The 21,222-nt window shown below is 44.6% G+C and overlaps 1 protein-coding gene across 1 annotated transcript in view; it reads right to left on the minus strand.

Annotated features, from left to right (window-relative positions):
• The window catches only part of acvr2aa (activin A receptor type 2Aa), a 58,091-nt gene that overhangs the window by 26,578 nt on the left and 10,291 nt on the right, over positions 1–21,222 (minus strand). The window contains exons 2-4 of the mRNA XM_063214237.1: positions 17,867–18,074; positions 8,486–8,589; positions 1,426–1,583 (exon numbers count right to left, since the gene is read on the minus strand). Coding sequence (XP_063070307.1) covers positions 1,426–1,583; positions 8,486–8,589; positions 17,867–18,074 — 470 coding nt within the window. The remainder of the gene's footprint in view (positions 1–1,425; positions 1,584–8,485; positions 8,590–17,866; positions 18,075–21,222) is intronic.

The following is a 21,222-nucleotide window of genomic DNA, read 5'->3' on the forward strand; positions in this document are numbered from 1 at the left end:
CTGCTCTGTGTGGTCTTGTGAGGGGCCTTGCTGGTTATGAGACTGATGGACGTGTGTGTTGGAGCGGGAGGGTGTGTGACACTGGACACATTAGATCAACAAATTACTGTCGCTCATGTCAATGGGAGCTGCCCGTCAACAGAGAAGGCTGGGATGGGGATGGGGATGGGGTGGGGAAGGGAAGGGAAGGGAAGGGACGAGAAAATCTCCCCAAATGACAGCTGAGCTTGAGACACGCAACAGCAGAATGCAGAGGACCAGGACAACCAGGCTCAGGGCACACAAAAAAAAGAAAAAGAGGAATGCACACACACAAACGCAGACACACAGATGTGGACACACACACTGTACACACTGTACACACTCAATGACACAAACATACACTCAACGAAACACGTACGCACGCACACACGTACGCACGCGCACACACACGCGCGCGCACGCACGCGCGCACGCACGCGCGCACGCACGCGCGCACACACGCGCGCACACACACACGCGCACACACACACGCACACACACACACGCGCGCATACACACGCGCGCATACACACGCGCACACACACACGCGCGCATACACACGCGCGCACACACGCGTGCGCACACACGCGTGCGCACACACACACACACACACACACACACACACACACACACACACGTACAACACCCAAGACAAGGAGACACCAACATGACTACATGTGCATGGACACCCACAGCTACATGTTAGTGGAGAGCATTCCACGAATAACATGGATGCATGCTTGCCATCTGAATGTGAAGGATAGCACCAATTGCTCCGTCTCAGCCTTCAAGGAACAGAACATCCTAATCGGACAATCTCTTCAAAAGGAAAAAAAGAAGTGACACATAAACTCACTGAAAAGAACACCTGGCTGAAACGAGATACCACGTATAAAAACAGGAAGAAGATCTGAAATTACCAGTCTTTTTTTGAAAAAAAGGAAAAAAGAAGAAGAAGAAAAATCATCAAGACGTCTTTCACCATGAGGAAATGATAGGAGAAAAGTGAGAAAGACAAAAAAAACCATCAGAAGTCTTTGGGGAAAAAAATGAATAAACCCATCACAACTCAACCCAAAAAAAAGAGGAAAAAAAACTTGATATCAGTGAAGTACCTAGATGAGACTCAAGATTGAACAAAAAAAACAAAAACAAATAGCAGTCCAAAAAAAGAGAATTCGATATTGACTCAAATGTGTTCTTTGTTCTATTTTGGGTTCGCAATATCTTCATGACTTTTGATGGCTCGGGTTCTGATGTGCTAATTACAGATTTTTTTTCCATTTGAAGTTCAGACCTTTTTTTTCTACATCACTTCTCTCTTCTGAGGCTCTGCACACTAACAAGAAATACCCGGAAGTGAGGTAGAGTGGTGTACTGGTATGGTGGTACTGCATGTCTTACCTGGGTGGGCACCAGGGCGGGTGGGTATGCCAGCTTGTGGTGGCGGTACATCCAGAAGGAGAAGAGGGCGATGGCCGCGATGCCCATGATGGGCACCAGCGAATACAGCAGCGTGGGGAAGAGGGAGGGCTTCTGAGACACCGTGGGGATCTTGGTGGCTGTACGGAGGACAGAGAGAGAGGGGAAGTCAAGAGGAGATGATGGGGAGGAGGGGGGAGGGAGAGAGGGAGAGAGAGGAAAAATAAGTTCATTACCTTTTAGTTTTAACTTTTTCTTTTCATATGAACATAATTTAGATAATCTTCAGATGAATTCTATAACTTTCATTTGTTTTGTTGCTTTTGTTATACTATTACTATATACGAGAGCGAAACCGAGAGAGAGCGAGAGAGCGAGAGAGAGAGCGAGAGAGAGAGCGAGAGAAGGCAGGCAGTGGAGAAGGGAGATGGAAAGGAATGTCAAAACAGGTCATTTTAGGCCAGATCTTGATACAAAAAAAATATTTGAGAAAAGTGCACAGTACAAACACAACAAGGTCCACAATGATAACAGACACGCATTTTTAGATGCATCCGCCCGTCTGACTTGTTTATCATTGACACCAGCACGGAGGAGGAACTACTGTTCCAGGTTTGACTTCAAAAACAGGTGAAGCGCGTGCTTAGTGAAGCTTGCTCCATCTCTTCATCTGAAAGGGAAACTTATACATATGGGCTGTAACAAACACAGAGCAATAATTTTTAAAAAAATCCCCCACTTCCTTTATTTGAAGGAGCTTTAAAAATAACACGCTAACTGCAATGGGACACTGGGAACTGTGTGTGTGTTTTTATACAAATTGAAAAAAAAGAAAGACAGAGCACAACATTTGTAAACAAAATCCACCGTTTCCCTGAGCCAGCTTAAAATTTGTGAGAGAGCGCTTGTTGTCGATTGTTTATTGTCATGACGTGGGAGAAAAGACGCCAGTCCCAATGAAAAGGGGGCTGTTAGAGAGAGGGAGAGAGGGAGCGAGAGCAAAAGTGCGCGAGAGAGAGCAAAAGTGCGCGAGAGAGAGAGAGAGAGAGAGAGAGAAAGAGAGAAAGAGAGAAAGAGGCTTGCTAGCTTTGCCTCGCATTGCTTGCTTGCACGCACACACACAATCTAGCTCTGTTGCCCGACCGGGCCCTGCAAAATCCATTCAGCTGTAGTTGTTTGTGAGTGGAGAGGAGGTTACCGGCGTGTCCTGTTCAAACTAATTGCGAGGGCCCCCAAACTCTCTCTTTCTAGTAACTCACTCAGCCCTTTCCTTCCCTCCTTCATCTCTATACCTCTTTGCTGTTTGTTGTTTTCTGCCTTCATGTCCCTTCCCATCCACTCAATACTCCAATATCATGCCCTTTACCCGACCCTACAGGTTACCTAATCATTCTTCCTTCCACAACTGACTATTGACCAATTAATCTGTAGCCTTCTCTTCAGTCTATGAGTCAATTCATCTTTGAGGAGTACGATCACAAATATGTGATTAGAATTTTGCAAAAATGTTGAGTTCTCATTATGATGAGACTTTTCGAGATTTTTAACATAGACTTTTATGGGAGGTGTAGAGTGTTCGAGTAAAATTCTAGAAGAACTGGGGGAAAATCCTTACAACTCATCTCTAGCCTTCTCCACACTCCATCTGTCCAGTTCCAGGGTAGTACAACAACTACACTAAATGTAGCCGTTAGTTTACCAACCATGTCAAAGTTATGAAGATTAAATTTGAATTTTTTCCGCACACCTCAGCTGGCAGGTGCGTCGGAAATGGGCCCATGGGTCACTCAGCAAACAACTTGAAGAAACTCCCGCACACTGACCATTTCGCTTCCCGTCTACTTCTCAAACCGTCCTGTCAAATAAAGTTGTACCCCAAAAATCTTTAAAAGCAGGCCATTCTACTATCCTGTTGCATTATCCCCTCTCTACTCTCCTATGTCCGTCCAGCCAGCCCCTACACACATACACGCACACAAACACACCCAGTGGCTAGTGCCATTGCATGCCAGTGGTTAGGGGCCACTCCGTGCCACAGATTCAGATTTGGCTGCTCGGTTCCCACGTGGCAACTGTCGTGCCCTCGCCACTCTAATCTCGCACGCGCTCTCTCGTGCCACCGCCATGTCACAGTGCTTCATCCCCCACTCCTGTCCTCTGCTGCCTCTCTCTCTCTCCCAGTCATCCCCCAATCCTCTCTCTCACTCCACTGCTTGTCATTCTCTCTACCTTTGCTCTCTGTGTGCCAGTATGTTTGTGAGCTGCGTGCTTCCCTGCCCTGCTGTGAGCTGTGTGTGTGAGAGTTTGTGTGCCATGGTTCAAGTCGATTTCATTTCAGCTTCATTTCTGCAGTATTGTTCCTGTGCCATTACGACCTTTATCTCTCCCTCTCTCCCCCTCCCCCCCTCTCTCTCTCCCTCTTTCTCTCTCTATAACCCCTCTCTTCCATCTCCCTTGCCTGTGTTCCATTTAAGCTGGATGTGGGTTAAGGACCCTGGATTAGCCCATGTGAGCTGGAAAATACAACCATATAGCCCCTCCCCCCCTCTTCCTCTCTCTCTCTCCCTCCCTCTCGCTCTCTCCATCTCTCTCTCTTCCCCTCCCTCCATCTCCCCCTTCCACTCAACCAAAACCTTTCTACCCCTCCCCCACGCTCTCTCTCGCTCGCTCTCTCTCTCCGGGCATTGGGACTGCCACACTGTACACAAGCACACTCACTCACTGTCACACACACACACACACACACACACACACACACACACACACACACACACACACACACACACACACACTGTCTCGCACACACACATACACACACTCACTCACTGTCACACACACACACACTCACTCAGTCACACACACACACACACACACACACACACACACACACACACACACACACACACACACACACACACACACACACACACACACACACACACACACACACACACACACACACACACACACACACCAACACTGCACTCAAGCATGAAACTTCCGCGGTCACAAGGTCATGTTGGCTCCTCCCCTCGCCTGCTTCCATATACATATACACACACGCACACGCATGCACGGGCACGCAATACACACACGCATCACATGCACACACAGTGTGGGGGTGTAGTGGGCTCCCAGGCACACACGCACACGGTTTGTTGCTAGGTAAAAAAAAGAGGGAGCGAGGGAGAGAGAGCGTGCGAGAAAGAGAGAACGAGAGCGAAAGAGGGGGACTGTGTATCTTGTAGGTCTTTGGGGGGTGGGGGGTGGGAAGTGATGGGGTGATGCGTTTACATCCAGGGCATTCCGAGCGCAGTGACTCAACGCTGGAAATAGGTCTTCCGTTGCATAAGTCAGTCAGACCCCCTACTACCGTACCGACTAACTCAATCCAACCCCCCACCCCTCAACCTCTCCTGGGCTCCGGGCTACATAAAAACATTTGCGGCACTGTATAGTGTGTACAGTAGTCCCTGCCACACTCAATGACCACAGGCGTGCTGTGCGTGTGTGTGTGTGCGTGCGTGCGTGTGCTTGTGCTTGTGCGTGTGTGTGCACGCCTGTGTGCATTTCAATCCAGCTCTCATTTTTCCCTTATCCATATCCCCCTCTTTACAGTAAGTCCGCACAGTAAAGGGCAGCCATATTGTGATTGCTAGTGGCGGACCAACACATACACACGGCAAGTCCAGAAAAAAAAAAAACCCTCACCCTAGCCCTCACCCACACCTCCTCCTGCACCTCATTTCACTAAGAGGATGTTTAACAGTGTGGTCAGATAGCTCAGCAGAGATCAAGCCGACAACACACACACACACACAGAGATCTTCTCTCTCACACACGAGAGAGAGAGAGAGAGAGAGAGAGAGAGAGAGAGAGAGAGAGAGAGAGAGAGAGAGAGGGAGAGAGAGGGAGAGAGAGGGAGAGAGAGGGAGAGATCTGCTCTGGTAATCTGGAAGACGAGGCACGGCACTGTATGGCACGGCACGGCAATCTCTGCCGCTCTGTGGGCACGAGGCATGCCAGCACGGGGGCACTCACGCAAAGGGGAGCCGTGTAGCGTGGCAAGATGCATGACAAACCCTCTGTTTCTCTAGCGCCCCCTGGTTAGGAGGAATAAATTACCGCCTGTACAACATACGGTCAGCTACACGCTGCAAGGTATAAAAATGAAAAAAAGGAGTAGGAGTAACGGTGAGGTAAACGGGAAGCAGTGATGGTGCTGCTGTTTTTAAACTGCACATGACCGCTGCTACGTGCATAAAAATGAGTTTCTCTGTCTGCATAATAAATGTGTCCTCTGGTGCTTCCCGTAGAGAGGAGCTCAATAGGCTGGTAGAGGGGGGGTGGGGTGGTGGTGGGTGTTGGTCCCAGCAGGATGCCTCAAACACCACAATTTGGTTGCGAAGCGTTGCACAACAAACCTGGAGGCGGAAAAGGGAAACGGGACGACACGCGCTGGTGCCACCACCAACATAACCACAGTCATTCACACTCACACACACGCACGCACGCACGCCCCTCTCAACAGCCATTTCTGTGCCAGCTTCCCTTGCACTGGTAAACCTGTCCTCCCTCCTCCTTCAGCCGCCACCGCCACCACCACCACCGCCACCACCACCACTACCACCAGCCCCACTGCCGCCATTACTGCTGCTGCTACTCCTAATACTGCTGCTGCTACTGCTGCTACTTGTCCTAATGCTGCTGTAGCTGCTGCTGTTGTTGTGTTGAGGCTTGGTGGAAAGTGGATTTATGCGCTGCGGAGATCTCGTTCCCCGAGGGAGAGCTCCAACAAAGGGGCCCGCGCAGTACAGCACAGTAACACAGTACAGCACAGCACAGCGCCGGGGCGCGATGAAGCGAGACGCCATCGGCATGCATGCAAACACAGAGAGACAGAGAGAGAGAAAAAAAGAAGGGAGCGGCACATGGCTCGGCGAAAAGAAAGAGAAGAAAAAAAGAAGAGACAAGGGAAAAGATAGAGAGAGAACAAAAGAGCAAGAGAAGAGAGAGAAAGAGAGAGGAGGGGGTGGGAATAAGAGCGTGGAGTGACAGCAGTCGGCTTTTCATCCATCATCCCCACTTAAAAGGGTGCTTACTGTCAGCCGATAGAGGAGTGAAGTGACACTGTATAGTGTGTCGAAAAGCATTCCAATCCGCTGACATTATTGTTCCGCCTTTGCAGATTTGTAATGTGCAAAAAAGAATAGAACGGCTTTTCATCCCATCTTTTTGCTTTTAAACGTATGAAGCGTTGTATGGACGCTAACGTGAAAAAAAGTCACGGCAGGGGATCCATAGTGCAAAATGCATTATAATCGGAGGCCACTAGCATTGGTTAGCATTTGGCTCGAAGTGTATTGGTCAGAAAGGAAATATATCTAAGACTCCTCAGGATCATGATGTGAAAGCTTACGAGAATTTCTGTTAAAAGAATAGGTTTCTCTGTTCCAAGTAAGGAGAGCGCTTATACAATATATAGTATAGCCGCTATATATTATAGCGAATAGTGCCGAAATTTGATCATTTGATCAATCAACCAAAAACAAACCACACACAAACAAAAAAATGCTCAAATCAGCCATAAGCAGACAAGGCAGCAACAAATATCAATACTAACCCCTAAATCCTTCACCTACCATTGTGTCTACAAACTCAAACCTGATATGGTCATGCCAAATCTTAACAACGCAAGGCATGATTCCAAGGCCTCATCCTCTGATATTGTAGACACAAAGCATTGCAACTTGTTCATTACCAATAACATGGTCAATGGTGTTGATGTCTTCATGTCTGTCATGTATGCGGTATGTCTACATGTTGTCAAGTTGTGATGGAAGTGAAAACTTCCCCTTGGGGATAATTAAGGCTCATTATCCATCTTAAGTCACTTACTAATAGGGCTGGGTTCAAAAGATTGAATCGCAATCCAATATCGATTCACGTTCGAAAAATGTGATATCGATTCACAACTTTGTGGATCGATCTTTTGCCGATGATTATAGGTGCTATTTTCTCAACCACATCCTGTAGCTTTCTTCCACATTCATGTACACAACATGCACAAATACAGACGGCCTGTTCAAGAAAATAGTGCCAGTGTTTTCCCACCTTTCTCTCTCACAGAAGTTTCCCACTTCTTTCTTCCATACCAAGGTATTTCATGTTTGTGTGGGTATCAAAGGTTGAGATATTTAGGTTTTTATAGCCGGTCTTAGAATTTTAGTCATAAATGGGTTAAAGTGACAACCCTGCAATACAGAAGATCGATATTGAGTCGAATCGGATCGAATTGGATCGTGACCTTCTGGATCGGAATCGAAAGGAAATTTGGATCGATTCCCAGCCCTACTTACTAAGCCCAAACCAGACCAAGCAAGCCACCCTGAATCCCACCACTCTACTCCAGGTTGTTTGAGCAGCGTCATCATTTTTCCCCTCCCTACCTGAGAGCACACCTGCTTCTTGACTCAGTGTAAATTTTACACATCTCTGTTCTGAAAGACAATGCGGCCCACGCACCGAAATAGTTGCACCTAATTAGGGAGCCAATGACAGCTGCAAAGACAATTTATGGTCCTGCTGCAAGAGCCATAACAAGGTAAAAAGCAGAGAGAATATGTGGACAAGTTAGGATCTTCTGCAAAGGCAATAACAGGGAAAATTACAAAAAAATGTGTTGACTGCATGCACTGCAACGCCTACAGCATAACAGAGGCAAGAACAAAACAAAATCAAATAGTACAAAAACCTGCTTTAAGTAGTTTAAGACTGGCCAAGTAATAACAGACATTGCATTTGTGTTTGCACTGTGCATGACATGCATTAGAGCAATAGGCAACAACAGAAAGAACAGAGTGAGAAAAAGACAGGGCAGACTTTCCTGGTTCCCTATGTAAGTGGACTTCATAGGGTAGCACAAACTGAATTATTTTAGTTTCTACACTAAGCACTATGTAGTGACTGAAGGCTAAACATTTGGGTTTCGGCCACAGAGTGAGTGAGAGAGGAAATGAAGAGGTGGTGGTTGGTTGCTTACGTTTGACGGTGTCGGGGTTGTAGAAGAACTTGTCATTGCACATGTTCCCCTCACAGCAGCAAAAGAAGACGTCCTTCACGTCTCGCCTGTCCACGCACTCCGTACTGGGTGGAAACACAAACAAACAGACCGCATTAGAGAAAGGGACCTAGGACATCACGCACACACGCACACGCGCGCGCACGCGCACGCGCACGCGCACGCGCACGCGCACGCGCACACGCACACGCACACGCACACGCACACGCACACGCACACGCACACGCACACGCACACGCACACGCACACGCACACGCACACGCACACGCACACACACACACACACACACACACACACACACACACACACACACACACAACATTTTAATGGCAGCACATGTCAGGGTGGGATTGAATGGAATCAATATTTTTTCATTTTTGGGTGGACTATCTCAGAAGCAGATTCATTGCAGTACATTAATTACTAACTAATTTATGGGTGGTTGTACCACCTGATGTCAGAGCCCCAAAAAAATGTCATTGACCCACACATGTGCATAGGATACATACAGCACATAGTCTGGATACAGATAACCACATTCTCTGCAATGTACTGTGAAAGCATTCTCATGTGAAAGCACAGAGAAAGCATTAGAAATAGTGAGTGACATATAAACTTAGTATACACATAATAAATTCAAAACTACACACTCGTAGTGGATACTATCCGATTGAAATAATGCTGAGTTCTTTACATACACATAGTAAAGAAACGAAGACATTCAGGAAGACAGAAATGCAACAAGTAAGGTATACGGTTAGTGAAGCAACACCAAGTCATTTTCATCCTCGGTTGCCCTACAGTGTGTTTGGGGGCTGAACAGTCTGTCTGCCATGGAGAACTACAGACAGAAGCGCCGCTCCAGACCTCAAAATTTGCTTAGTTGTGGTTTGCTGGAGTCCCTGGCCTAGAGTGCAATAGTGTTAATTACCACACGCATTTGGCCCTGCTCCAAGGAGACGAAGCACCAAAATGCTTCTGGAAACATTACTGTAAGGTTTGCAGAAGAAGAAAAAAAATCAGCGCTGCGTTAATTTTATTTATTTATTTCTTTTTACTGTTTACCCGATTTACCTGCAATGCCCTCGTTCATCATGAAGAGGCGTCTCCCTGCAGGCTCTTTATACTGTGGTTCTTTAGTCTCCCTGTCAGAACACGATGCCTGCTTTCAAGCTCCCCAAGCTCTCCACTTTTTTTTTGCTAAGCTACCAGGCATAGACTTTTTCGTCATTTATCATGACCGGGATTTGAAGTGAATATAAAAAAGGAATAAAAAAAGAAAGAAAAACGTGGGTGGAGTGAAACATACATCAAGTAAAAGTGTTCTTGTCATGTCTGTTTTTGAGATGACAAATATTTCACCTAAATGGCACGCACAACATCAACTCCCAAGTCTTTTACACAATGGAGTGAGCAGGCAGGAAGGCAGTGCTGAGTACTGGGGCAGCCAAGGCTTTACAATCGCTTGACTGTGAGTAAGTGGGCAAACAGTGCCGAGTGTTTGGACGCCTTGAGAAAGTGAGAGGAAAGGTGAGCGGACCTGTCGTGTGCTTGGCACCCACGTGCTGCCTGCTCGCTTGCTTGGTCGCTCGCTCGCGTGCAGGCACGGCCGCCCGCCCGCCCGCCCGCCCGCCCCTGCTTCCTGTAGCCACGGCGAGGTGAAGGCATGGCCGCGGTGTGGCGCGCATTCGGGCCGCGTTCCAAAAAAACAAATCGATCCGGTTACGACAGGCGGCAGGTAAACAGGTTCAACGGCATGCTGGAACAAGCGCCTGTGTGGAGCTACAGCGCATTTGTTGCTCTTTGAGCAACGGGTGTCTTGCACGCCATGTGTGCTCACTCACAGAGACAGAGCAAAGGAGGGAGAGAGAAGGACAGAAAGACAGAGAAAAAGTGCAAGAAAGAGAGAGAGAGAGAAACAGACACGACAAGAGAAATAGAGACACTGACACACATTCAGGCAGACAGATATAAAGAGAGAATAGAAAAGGAGAGAGAGAGAGAGAGAGATAGAAGGCACTTGTCCCTGTGAGCAGCAAGTGAGCGAGTCGCTCTTGTCACCGTGACACTGATGGGTGTCTGAGATGTGTTGATAAGAGGAGATGGATAGCCAGCCTCTGGCAGGGGTCAAAGCAAAGGGCAACGTGCTCACATATTTTTGGTGAAAAGAAAAATAATGAAAGTTTGGGGTTGGGGGGGGTAGAGGGAGTTGTATGAGAAAAAGTGGCAATGGAATTTCCAGTGTGACTAACTTATAAGGCGCATATTGACAATGGATTTCTTCGGAAAGTAAATACATTAAAGGACAAAAGAAAAAGTGCAAGAGGGTTATATATAAAGTGCCTCTATGCTTCTATAGTGGTCAAAACAGATACGGCGACCAAACCCAAAATTACTGTGGAGCCTCGTTTCCCCCTCAAGGGGGCGAGAAGTGAACAACAAAATCAAAACATAAATAGAACTTGTGGATTCGAAATCAAGTTATAAACAGGCAAATACTCAGGCTGCATGGTTGTTGCATGTGGATTCCGTATTTCTGCTGCGACATGTTTCCTTAATCTCTTGGTGACCTTCCAGTAGCGTTTTATGAGAACATGGCACGCAGTAATATTTACATATAGAACATAAAAGGAACAATTCATCATCATAACATTTAGCAGTGCAATGGGCCAATGTGCTGCTAACATCACTGGTTAAAACTTGTTTCTGAACGGAAAAAGGTCATCGCAGGACCTCTCATTTTTTTCCTAACTCATGCAATCACTCTGGAGTTTAATCAGTTCAAAGCCTGCCATTGAATTGAACTTACATAAAACACCAACAGAACACCCTTTGTAAATGTATACCCAACGGGTGCCGCTGTGCAGTGAATTATGTTTACTCACATACTTTCTTAGAAAAAAGAAGAAAAAAAAAACGGGCAACGTGACTCCACAGAAATTACTGAGGAATGTGATGATAGCGCACACAAGCGCCGATTTCGCATATAATGAATGAAACCTTTCACAGATCAGATGAGGTAGAGGTTAGGTTGGCACTGCGGTTCAGCATGGGAAAATAGCTCGGAGAATAAATATGAAACATGCGTACTCGTACAAAGAAAGACACAAACACACACAGACACAGAAACACATCGAAACAAGCATACAAAGAGAAGGAACCACACACACACAAACACACACACACACAGCCTGAGCACACACAGCTAGGCAAACCTCATTATGTTGGGGTTTATTGCGCTGCCACTTATCTGCCTGCTGTCTGTGAGATTCTCATCATCAGTGTGTGTGTGGGTCAAAGACGAAACAGGGTTTTCAGGACTCCAAGAAATAAAACTGTTCCCTGACACCGTTCTTCAACTTTTTTGGGTACATTGGAGTGTAGAGTGATTAAGTTTATTATTTTCTGTTCAGAAAATAGTAAGGAACATGCATTTTACCCCATTTTCACCCATAAAATGTCATTCAGTGTAATACGGTGTTAAACTGTTAATAATGCCAAAAACATATAGATGACGTTAAAAAACTGAAATAAGCTACATACCATATTAAAGGCCTATATTTAAGGTCTTCATCAAACCTAAAATTTCTAGTGAAAGGCATTTGCAAATAGTTTTTGCAGTGTTTGTAGTCTTTCACCGAGTGCATTTCACCCATTTGGCTTTAAGAAGTTTTTCCACTGAAGAGAAAATCAGTTTAAAATGCACAATTATTCATTTTTTTTTTCCCCCCGCATTTGTTGTGCTAAACAAATAAGTTTCGTAAGAATTTGACTTTATTTTCACATAAAAATGTGCATTTCACTGAATGACCACAACTATTACACTGAATGATGCCTTGGCAAAAAAGCCTATATAAACAGCTACTTTTCATTGCTATCATATTGTTACCATCATACTACAGTACTCAACGTCCTGAATGAGCGACAACAGAAATAGATGTTGTCAAATAATTGGTATTTTACTTAATATTGGGGCATTAAAATGTCTTTTGAAGAACTTCCAAGATCACAAGCTTAGAGGTAGGCTACTACTTAGGCCTAAAACAAAAAAAAGAATGTTTTGTCTGTTAACCTGCATATTTCGGGGATTGTGACTTAGGGTGTTCTGATAATTCATGTACAACTTCCAAAATCCCAGAATCTACCCAGTAATATAGATGCTACATGGCAATAACAAGGTTATAATGGAAATAACAATAAAAGTCATAATTTCAAGTAGTATCATCATATTATTGTATCTTAGAGTAATATTGCAACTTATATTGCCGTTTTGATTCTTAATATACAACCATGAACTGATTACACTGAATGAAATGGCCCTTACACTGCATGTCACTGAATGACATCTCTTACACTGAAGGACGACCAAATACTTTTCACCTTATCTTTACCTTTTCACAAGCACACAGTTAGTCACCTACATGAGACGATGACTTTGACCCACAATGTTTACTATGTCTATTTAGAAAATATGCTTGTTTGGATGAATATCTGAGTATAAAAGTGTTTTTTGACATTTCACTGAATGACATCTGTTTTTGTGGACGCTGTTACCACAAGATAAAAATACAGAATTTTTGACTATTGAAGAACAAGATTCTCCCTTTGCATCATCACTTAAGGGGTCCCTAGGGTTCCTTTTGATGATGTCACATATTGTGTGTGACTATCACTTTTTATTATGATTTAAAAGCACCATGTTGATCTTATTACACTGAATGATATCTAAGGAATTGAAAATCCGGACAAAAGTCCCCAGATGATTTGAATATCAAAACAAAATGGTAATGAAACGTGCTTTTGATACAATAACAAGAACACTTCTAGAATTATGCCCAGAGAGTGAAAAAAGAATTTTGTTCGTCATTTTGCATAATTATTCAAGGATGTATTGATGATTTTTAAGTTCGGACCATTACACTGAATGACGTTTTTGCACTTTATGAGATTATTTAACACATACATTCACAATTATTTTTCATTAAATGTTACTGAAATGAGACACCAGACTATGCTGTTTATCAGCATAACATTCAAAATTCATTAATTTACTTTTTTGATAGTTAAATGAGTGCGGAACAAAAAAAATGCACGTCTCGTCTTTGACCCGTGTGTGTGTGTGTGTGTGTGTGCGTGTGTGTGTGTGTGTGGTGATGAATTGGCGAGCACAGCAAACACTGGTGACATACATTGCCTCTCATGTTCACCATGGCAACCTGATCATACTATGCAGTGCAGTGCAGTGCAGTGCAGTGCAGTGCAGTGCAGTGCAGTGCAGTGCAGTGCAGGCCCCTGACGCACTTATGTCTAAACCAATGTAACGCAACACCAAAGCCTATGATCGTCTCAGGTCCGTTCCTCCTCCTGTTAATTATAGGGCTATAACGCACGCTCATAACTTAGCTTGGCAGTGTACAGCACGTCGTAATGGGTTTCTGGCTTTTATTTACTCCCTTGACGAAAACGAAAAGGCAAAAAGAAAAAAACGAGAGTGTGTCTGTGCGGTAATTGTCAGAGATGACGGGCCGCTGTGGCCTCATTAGGTCAGGGGTTAGGTCTTGAAATCAGAAGGTCACAGATTTCCTGTACCATTAGGGAGACTGCAGTGAACACTAGGGTGCATCAGATGCCCCCTATGAAAAGATATTGCCTTGGCCCTATAGTAAAAATGTTCTACACCCAGTAAAAACACACTGTGTAAAATATTTTGAAATTTGGATGAAGTCTACCGGGGCCACCAGCCCCATGAAAATAGAAAATAATGGTGATAGTCAAAATCTTGGAATAGAAATGGACATTTTGCTGCATAAAGCTACCCAATAAAAACATATTGTCTTCTATGATAAAAATGTTCTATGCACAGTAAAATCACTCTGTGTAAAATATGTTGAAATTTAGATGAATTCTACCGGGTCCACCAGGCCCATGAAAATACAAAATAATGGTGATGGTGATGGGCAACCTGGATTCCAAAGCTGAAGTCCAGTGCCACATATTCCAAATGACATACCTAGTTTTACCTTTCCAGTTAAGGCAATTGGACAGGTAAAACCAGGTAATTTGAAATCTGTGGCACTGGATTGTAGCTTTTGAATCTAGGTTTGCCATTGTCTTAAAACAGAGGTGGACAAACCGCGTGACACATTTGCCCCAGCCAATATAATGAACCAGCTGAGCCTAATTACCACTTAAGCCAGGTTGATGAGGTAATTAATGAGTGAGATCACCTGTATTGGGAGCACAAACAGAAGGAATATCTAAGCAGGTTGTGTATTCAGTCGATCCACTTACACAGACTTCAGTCTCAGGACAGACTGATGGTCAAACTGCTATATTTAGGCAAATTTGCTCTTTTGCAACACAATATAAATTCCTTGCTACCTTGGACCACTGCTAGTACCAAGCAAGAGATTGCAAAGCTGCATGACTGTTATACAAGTATTTGTGTGTTTCACCTGTGGGCCTACAATTCATGGAGGAACATCTGTACTAAAGCTGTGAATGTTCCTTGGAATGCCTAGGCTACAAGGCAGTCAATACAACTGTATTGAAGAGTGCCATTACTTCTTTATCCCATCGCCTGTGGTAGTATTTCACTTTACTCCATCAGATGAGTACCATAACTTACCTGAGAGGCCCTTGGCAATGGACTCTGGACCTGGTGATACCCATGACATACCTAGAAGCCACTTAAGTACAGGTTTTGGGAAGCCACTCTTTCCAACATCACATACAGTTGTATTGTATGTACTCTATTGAACTACTGCAGGGATTTCTTGAAAAAACAAGTTATTCCAAGGAGCATTCACAGCTTTAGTACAGATGCTCCACCAGGTATTAACAGCTACCTGTACAATCCTGTAGGCCCACAGGTGAAGCACACAAAAGTCATACAACTTCACAATCTCTTGCTTGATACTGGCAGTGGGTCAGCTGGTTCATTATATTGGCTATATTTGGAATATGTGGCACTGGACTTTGGAATCCAGGTTGCCCATCACTATCACCATTGTTTTGTATTTTCATGGGCCTGGTGGACCCAGTAGAATTAATCCAAATTTCAACACATTTTCCACAGAGTGATTTTACTGTGCATAGAACATTTTTTATCACACAGCTGAGGCAATATGTTTTTATTGGGTAGCTTTATGCAGCAAAATGTCCATTTCTATTCAGGGCTGGACTGGGCGATAAATAGGGCCCGGGCACTTTTGGGTGCCCCCTCATTATTATTAGTGCCGGAGAACTGACTCACCGGTGGGCCCCGCACCCTCATGGGCCCCTATTTTCAGTAATGTAAAAAATAAAAAAATGGGGGCCCACGAGGGTGCAGGGCTCACCGGGAAATGCCCGATGGCCAGTCCAGCCCTGTTTCTATCCAAGATTTTGACTATCACCATTATTTTCTATTTTCATGGGGCTGGTGGCCCCGGTAGACTTCATCCAAATTTCAAAATATTTTACACAGTGTGTTTTTACTGTGCATAGAACATTTTTATCACAGAGCTGAGACAATATGTTTTTATTGGGTAGCTTTATGCAGCAAAATGTCCATTTCTATTCCAAGATTCTGACTATCACCATTATTTTCTATTTTCATGGGGCTGGTGGCCCCGGTAGACTTCATCCAAATTTCAAAATATTTTACACAGTGTGTTTTTACTGGGTGTAGAACATTTTTACTATAGGGCCAAGGCGATATCTTTTCATAGGGGGCAACTGATGCACCCTAGTGAACACTATATTGCTCCAGGAACTGTAACCTGTGCCTAAACTGACTGCAAGTCACTTCGGATGTTATGTAGTGCAATGTGAAGGTCACTGGTTTCAACTCTGCACCTCAAAAGGAAAGAATGCGTGTGTGTGTCGGGATGTCTGAGGTGCCCTTTAGCAAGGCTGCTGATTGATTGTTTACATTTATTGCCAGTTCAGTCGTTATGGCTATATCATGGCTGATACAGATAGAAAACATTCATATTACATCTATAAAACCAACAACCAAATAAATAAATATATTAAATGTGTTTTTAACATGAATACATTTTTAAAAGGTTTAAAACCCTTAAGGGTGGGACCTTATTAAAAAATATCAACAACAGTGTCTTTCTTAAAAAAAACTCCCTTTAGCAAGGCCTCTAAAGGCACGCATCGAGGGACTGCAACCTGTGCATTGATGTGGATACAGTAAAATGTGCAAATGTGTCACTTCAGCTGTAGTGGCTCACTTGCACTAAATGTGATGTTAAGATGAAGGTGTTGTGCAATGTGAGACGTATGGGAGTTGTATAAAATTGTGGGGTAGATTTACCAGCCTTAGCAGCTGCAGTCATTCAGTCAGCCGCACTGTAGTAACTACAGTAACTGTACATTGCTTTGGATAATGTAATGTTAAATAATATAATATAATTATGGTGCGGAAGAATTGTACCCCATATCTGAAGTACATTTAAGAAATGTTATGAATCGGCTCTGCCGAGGCTCAAGCCAGCAGCGATCAAGCCAGCAGCGATCAAGACAGCAGCGATCAAGACAGCAGCGATCAAGACAGCAGCGATCAAGACAGCAGCGATCAAGACAGCAGCGATCAAGACAGCAGCGATCCTCTTTGGACATAATTCGCGATGATAATGATGATGAGGGGATTTCTTTGGCGTCGCAGCTCTGTTCCTAACGTAACTGTACATCGCTTTAGATAGTGTAATGTAATGTTAAGACGATGTGTGAATGTTGTTGAGAGGCGTTTTACCTCACAGTAGAGGAGCCCTCAGCTCTGTTGCTAAAGTAACTGTACATCGCTTTAGAAATGTAATGTAATGTGTAGACGATGTGTGATTTTCACCTGCTAGTCTTGGAGCCAACAGCTCTGTACCCAAAAGGAACTGTGTATCGTTTTGGACAATGTAAAGTAATGTCAAGATGTCGTGCTAACGTAATGTCATTGAGCTTTAATAATTTTTACCTGCCGTAGCAGCTGTGGCCATCGCGGCAGCATCCCAGTTCCTAAAGTAACTGTACATCGCTTTAGAAAATATAATGTAATGTGAGGACGATACACAAATGTTGTCGGGAGTCTTTTTACCTTCTAGACTTGGAGCCAGCAGCGCTGAGCCTAAAGTAACTCTACATTGCTTGGATAATGTAATGTAAAGTAATACAACCAGCATGATGATATTGTAAAGTAATACAACACAAAGCATTATGATATTGTAAAGTATGGTGAATTCGAGCAATTTGGGCCACTCACTTATATGCAAAAAAGTGGCCCAATTTACCTGAATTCACCGCAATACAACACGATGATAGCATGATGCAGCATGATGGTATTGTGGGGAGGGTTTTTACCTGCCGTAGCAGCTGCGGTCGTCGAGCCAGCAGCCCTGCTGCAGTAGCTGCACGGTGCCCGAGATGTTCTTCCAGGTGGCGTAGCAGTGCACGCGCTTGTCCTTCTCCCCCACGCACTGCTTCACCGTCCGGTTACCCCGCAGCTCCACGTTGGGGTGGAAGTTGTACTGCACGCATTGCTGCGTCTCCGAACGTCCTAGGATGGCACCTGTACAGAGAGAGAGAGAAAATGTACAGGTTATTTGTCTGTCGTGTGTGTGTGTGTGTGTGTGTGTGTGTGTATGTGTGTGAGAGAGTGAGGCAGAGAGAGAGAGAGAGAAAGAGAGAGAGACAGACAGAGTAGGAGCGAGAAGTGTGTTTGCATGGCTTTCTAGGGCTCGTATGGCCTTGACACTCAACTACTGATTGTTTGGATGAGGGCTGAGTAAAATGCATACTTATCCGTGATTGCCCAAGGATTGAACCTCAGACCAACAGTGGAGAGGCATGATGCAGCAGCAGAGAGCGAGCAAGGGCGCACAAGAGAGAATAAAGTTCATTCCAGTTCATCTTCCTTTGTGTGACATTTATTTGAATAAAACAAATCATTCACAGTGTCTTCAATAAAATTAACAATTGATAAATGTGGAACAGCCCTGAGCCCTCATTGACCAAACATGGGGATGAAGCAGTTGAAGAGTGAGAAGCATTCCAATAATTGTACCCCAAGTACTATGTGTTAGGCAAGTATTACATAAAAAATAAAGTAAATATTACACCATAGAGCTCAGATTCTTATCTTGTGTGTGTGTGTGTGTGTGCGCGTGTGCACACACACGCGCACATAAACACACACACCTGCCAGTGTATTTTGTGTAATCCACCACCGTTCTCAAATCTCTATTTGGTGACAATACATTCTGCTGCACTACACAGCTCTGTGTCAAAACCCTACGCCAGCTGGCGACGTCATCGCTGCCTAAAACCCAGTGTTGGTTCCATGCTGGCATCTGACCAGGCAAGAGTTGGGGAGAAGCCAAGGCTGCCCAAAGGCCGATGGAGGCCTTGTTTTGACCCCAGATTCACTCTCTAGATTAGCCCAAAATCAAATCTGCTGGTGAAAGCAGAGGGGCCTCACGTCAGGTGAGGCAGAAGCCAGCCCCTTCTGGCTGGTAAGACAAGAGGTAACTTTATTATATTCCAAAAAATGTTGCAGTGGCTTTTGGCTCAGTGCTGAACATCTTGTTCATCCTGGGAAATTAAAGACGTAAAACAGAGCCTGTTTAAGTGATACATCACGTGATCTCGCTCGTGGACATTACTTCCTCGTTACCTTATGGAGCAACGTACAGAAGCAAGATAAGAGCAATTGATATGGACAGCTCTGCCTGTGGAAGCCATGAATATGGGCATTCCCCCCTCGCTGTGTACATGCATTGGAGCCTGCAAGTCTGAATATGTTCCCTACCAGGGCCCTCCCTCGCGTGTGTTCAACAACACCCAGCAGCACACAGCAGGAGCCCACTCTCCTGTTTAGCTCAGCTAAAGAAGGAGAGCTACACACTCCAGAATGCCAACTCTTCTAGAACAACCTCTGTACGAGTGGAACAGTTCCAAGTTAAAAGTGCACAAACTGCTTGTGGCAAGTGTGAAAATTCCTGACAAACTCTCAGCAGCACTTGGACAGTAGTTGGCGAAGGAGAAGGCATAGTTCTTTGTTTATTTTGCGTTACATAAAAGTCAGTAACCTGTTAGCAAGTTGCTGTTGTGGTGGCCAGTGCAGTTGAAAACAATGTCACTTATTGTAGGCCAGAGCCCCTTCCGCCTTTTGTTCAGTATTACAGCTGATATGAGGAGCGATAGCCCTCCGCATTTTTGACATTTCTTCTTATCTTGCTCAGAGGGTTATTAACTTTTGTGCGACACAACCGCATGTTTACTTTTCAAGAAAGATAAGAGGGAAAGAAAGAAAAAAACACACACAGCACACGGCCTGCCGGCATTCACTGGGGAGTGTGGTTAGCACGCAAACAGGTAAGAGGAGCCAGTGACAAACAAAAGTCGTTCTCTCAGGGGTGGACGATAGTTTAGACAGTCACCTAGAGCGCTAACCACAAGCAGAATGGCAGGGGGGGGGGGGGGGGAGGGGGTGGAAGGAATGTTAAGTAGCTTGCTTAATGTATCGTGCGTCACGTCTTATTGCCTGTGATACTTGCAAATCTTTTTATTCCGGAAAACCCGAGGGGAAGTGTGCAATCAGTTGTCAACTAATGTGATGAATGATCTAGTTCTTTATTGAATCAATAAACAGCACTGAGGTGGAGGCAGAATGGATTGCCACGTGAGAGCTTACTCTGTGCATGACTGGCAAGTCAGAAAGGTGGTTCAAGGCCTTTTTCAAGTCCATTCTTGAAATTGATTACTTGCTAATCAGGCAAGAAAGTGCTTTTATTGATAATAAGCAGAACATGAATTGAGATTTTTGTATTTTGCATTTGTGTCTGTTCAAATTTGGTAAGTTCATACCATATGTGGTAGCTATAATTGTAACAAATGTGTTAGCAATGAACAATGCCTATGGTGGGACACTTTGGTAGAAGGCCATTTTCAAAATTGCACATCTGATTGATGTTTCAATCAAGCAAGCGGACACAGAGCAGAGCATATAATGCGTTTAGCCAAAACACATCAGGTGATTACTGTAGGCATGATCAGAAAACAAATCTGTGTCTATTTTAGTGGGTTGTATTGTTTATCCAATTGTCAAGGGCAACAATATCTTCGTCTAATGGGAAATCATGTCAAAAAGGCCGCTCACCAAATTGCACCCACTTCATTCAAAATCCGCTCTCATTCAACAGCACACTCATACATTTTTTTAAAAAGGGAGGGCGAAAAAAACCTGATCACAATAAACGGCTCATTAAGCCAAACGGCGCAATCAAGTCAATGGTGGCGTTACAGCAGTGTTGCAGGCAGGCAGGCGCACAATGTCAATTATTTTGGTAAGAATTAATTTGCTAATTGCCCCTCGGTAGTCATAAATCCGGTGAGGGGGGGAGGGATTAGTTTAGTGGCAGCAGAGACACAAGTCGAGTCGCCACCATTAGGATTAGCAGGGAATCTGCTGGAATTACTGTCACACCCGAGCCCAAGCAAGGAAGAGGAATGACTGCCGAAGAAGGAAGATGATGAAGATGCCCCTCGACTCACCCTGCCTCGACCCCGTCCCACATACACACACGCATACAGAATACACAAAAAATACATGCACAGGCACACAAACACACACACACAGACCAACACACACACACACAAATGCATACAGTACACACACACACACACACCAACCCTCATACACATACACACACATATTC

The sequence above is a fragment of the Engraulis encrasicolus genome, chromosome 13, assembly GCF_034702125.1.
Source record: "Engraulis encrasicolus isolate BLACKSEA-1 chromosome 13, IST_EnEncr_1.0, whole genome shotgun sequence".
NCBI classification, from domain to species: domain Eukaryota; kingdom Metazoa; phylum Chordata; class Actinopteri; order Clupeiformes; family Engraulidae; genus Engraulis; species Engraulis encrasicolus.